Source organism: Plectropomus leopardus, chromosome 3 (genome assembly GCF_008729295.1).
Source record: "Plectropomus leopardus isolate mb chromosome 3, YSFRI_Pleo_2.0, whole genome shotgun sequence".
NCBI classification, from domain to species: Eukaryota; Metazoa; Chordata; class Actinopteri; order Perciformes; family Serranidae; genus Plectropomus; species Plectropomus leopardus.
This window is the reverse complement of record NC_056465.1, coordinates 8,456,802-8,460,268: the sequence shown is the minus strand read 5'-3', so window position 1 is coordinate 8,460,268 and position 3,467 is coordinate 8,456,802. Positions and strand designations below refer to the sequence as shown.

The 3,467-nt window shown below is 35.9% G+C and overlaps 1 protein-coding gene across 1 annotated transcript; it reads right to left on the bottom strand.

Annotated features, from left to right (window-relative positions):
- Window positions 1-231: 231 nt before the first annotated feature.
- On the bottom strand, window positions 232-2,852 carry LOC121966249 (regulator of G-protein signaling 21-like). Its single transcript, XM_042516360.1, is given in 6 exon segments — window positions 232-1,135; window positions 1,294-1,460; window positions 1,673-1,734; window positions 2,530-2,576; window positions 2,578-2,620; window positions 2,737-2,852. Coding segments are annotated over 6 exon segments (609 nt in total). The 5' UTR covers window positions 2,832-2,852; the 3' UTR covers window positions 232-940.
- Between the last annotated feature and the right edge of the window lie 615 nt (window positions 2,853-3,467).

The following is a 3,467-nucleotide window of genomic DNA, read 5'->3' as shown; positions in this document are numbered from 1 at the left end:
CTTTAAAAGTAGTAATACATTAATTTTGTGTTTACAACTTGTTACTGCAGCCTCCAAGTGGCCAAAAATTCGGTTGGGTTTAAATAAATGGTCAATGAAGTGCTTACTTCAGCCGTCATGTCTAAACATTAAATTCAGATTAAACTATACTGTGATATGTGGACGAAAGTTAATGCTCAAAAATGTATATTATTTTTCAGTGAATTCAGAAATAAATGCAAAAAAAAGTCATTTCAGAATTGAAAAACATAATTTATTTCTTGAGCAGTCCAGCTGCCTGCAAAATTAAATCACATTCAACAACGTGAAATATTTTACAATACATTGTCACAGTAACTTCAGGCCCAAAACAATCCTTGGTAGATATTATGAATATTATCATATAAATTATAATTGCACTTTTTGTGTAAACAGATGGTAATCCAGCAGAGCAACACGGCAGTGAATACCAGGGTCACATCATGTGTATGTGACGGCTGTGCAAAGTCTCCAAGTGGATATCAGCACAGAACTACATTCAAACAGCATGGTCAGTGTTTTTACAGTCATCTCAGCTTTAAATGCACTTCAGCTGCATTTTCTTCAACGCATCATTGCTTTAAATACCAAAATCTAACAGCGTAGCATAAAGAAAGTGCAGGTAATGGCCTGGAGAAGAAAATGTAACCTTAATCCCATCTGGTAGCAATGCTCCGTGCACTGCCTGCAGCAGCATACTGTACAGCATCCTGCTTAAGTATCCCAACATCATTGTGAGCTCTCAGTAGGGCGGACTGAAAACAGCTTTTGTATTTCCCACACTCGTCGTTCTTGTTTGTGCTTGGGATTTGCATCGGGGTCTATTATCCCGAGGCGGTGCCCGAAATGAACACCATCAGTGTGTCTTCTCACACAGTCACAGCGGTAAACAAATGACTTCTGGAGTGGGTGTCGAGTTTGACTAGGACTTAATGTGCTTGGCCTCTCCCCTGGCAGCTGCACACAGTTCTTTGTAGAGGTCGGAGTAGATAAATCTGGGGTATGAGTTGTTCTCCATCAGGCTGTAGACTTTCCGCTGAGCTGCCAGGAAGCTGGTTGCGGTAGGCTCGTGGAGGCTCTGGATGATGGCATTTCTGGTGTGATAATCCAGGTTTATCTGTGACCAAAGTAATGCCATATTTAGCCTTAGACATCAATTTTTAATGAGGAATATTTTGTATATTCATAAAACTTGAAGTACATAAATTCTGATTGATGAAGCAAATTAAATAACTTATTTGAATTAATGGGGGATGCTATAATGACAGCTGTTACCTCTTTGGGAGCTTCGTTTTTAATGAACTCCTCGTAAATACTGTTGGCCTTGGACACCAGCTCTATGTCCGATGTGAGGGTCCTGAAATCCTCACAGGCTGTCCAAAACTCAATGTTCTCTTCGCAGAACTCTGACTTGAGGAAGATGCAAAAGGCAGCTTTCCCATCTGTGGGAGGAGGAGGAAAAGAGAAGAGGAAGTCGTGTTAAAAGAAGCTGAGGGACGCATCCATTAGTGCAAGGGAAAGCAAAGTGAAAAGCTTTTTCAGCTTTTGTTTTATTGAGGCCAATAAAGTGCCTTCATTCAGCACACAGTTACCAGGTGACCTTTGAGAGTCTTTTATGTAATCGTGCACCAATAGTGCCGTGAAGGGTACTTACATTTATGACTGAGTAGGCTGTCAAGTGACTGCGCCCACTGGTGCACGTCATCAGCAGTCGGCCTGAGGGGAGAGGACAGGAATCATATTATACAATTATTGAAGAGGCAACTACTACTTTTAAATGCAAGTTTATGGAAACACAAAAATTCCTAAATCAATGAAAACATTACTGTATTGCAAAAAAACTTAAAATAGACTATAAACACATAACAGTCTGGTTTGGTTTTATATTTTCATTAGACAATATATATATGGCATAAAAAATAATTAAAAATATATATAAACAATACAAAAAAGTAAAACAAATAAAATAAAGTATGTTGATACTGGGTGGGCAAGATAAAAAAAATAAAGTAAATTAAGTTAAATTAGATCAAATGTAAAACTTAATTTAAAACTAATCATAAAATAAAGATGAATATAATAAGTATATATAATATAAATTTATTTACAAATAGTCAAAAAATAAATGTGAATAAAATAAGTTAAATTAGGATTACATTTTAAACCTAATTAAAAAAAAAAAAGTTGAATAAAATAAGTCAAATTAGATAAAATATAAAAAATAATTTAAAAGTCAAAAAAAGTTGAGTAAAATAAGTTAATTTGGATAAAACATACAACTTAATTTGAAAATAGCCCAAAAAGATTTAAGTAGAATAAAATGAGATAATTTAGTTTTAAAAATAGTCAAAAAACAAAACATTTTTAAAAAATTTGAAACTCATAAAATAAGTCAAATACAATTGAATTACATATTTAAGATTAAATAAACTATAAATAGTATGAAGTTCAGACAGGATGTTATGCATAATTATATAAAATAACCCTCAAAATAAACAAAACAATTCTCACCTGTAGGATCTGTTTTTCATCAGATGTAATATCGACTTGGAGGAGTTTTGTCTTCAAGAGAAATCCTATTCTGTTCCTCCAGTTTTTCCTCCTGGAAAAAAAGAATAATTACTCAGCAGTGTTTTATAGCAGTGTAATTCTGGGTAACATCTTTTACAAGGTCGTGACAACCAGATACATTCTTATTTAAACACCACATGAACTTACTTTATCACCTTCTTGTCTGCTGACAGGTCAGTGGGTTTCATACAGTCTGTGAACGCCATGTTATCTGATGACACAATAGTAGAGTTCTCTCTCATGGTTTATTCTCATCTCCTGCTCCCTCTTGCCTTGTCAGGCCACTATATAGTTTCTCCCTCCAGCTGGGAGGCGGGCCTGGCATGCTCTTTAACGTGATTGGCTGTTGCTGTGTAAACACAGACATGCCCTGGTATGACTCTAAGGGCCCGAGGCAATGATGGGCTGTCACTGCATAAGCATTCCCTCCCTTGGGCTTCCAGTTTTAAGGTAAGGTCAAGATATGACGTACATGATGTACTCAGTGCTCTTAAGTCCTAAAATAAAATTCTGTCAGGGACTAATGGAATTTTTTTTCTCTCATTTCTGGTGTGTTTTTCTTTCTTTGTTTACATTTTGAGAACATTTTCAACAAAATTGCAGCACCTCTGATTTGAATCCACACACAAAGCGTCCGAGGCACAGATTTTATTCCAGTTTTGCAATTTGCAAACAAAGTACATTCTTAAATACGAGAACTACAATGACCCCTTTACACGTTCCATTAAAATGTGTCATCTCCAGATTGTATCTAGATAATATTTAACCTGATTACACTTACACCAGGTGATAATGTGTCTCCAGTGTTCACATTGAGATTTGGTGAGATCCATGTCCTTAATGCATTCTCATCCCAAATCAGCAAATATGAGCACTCC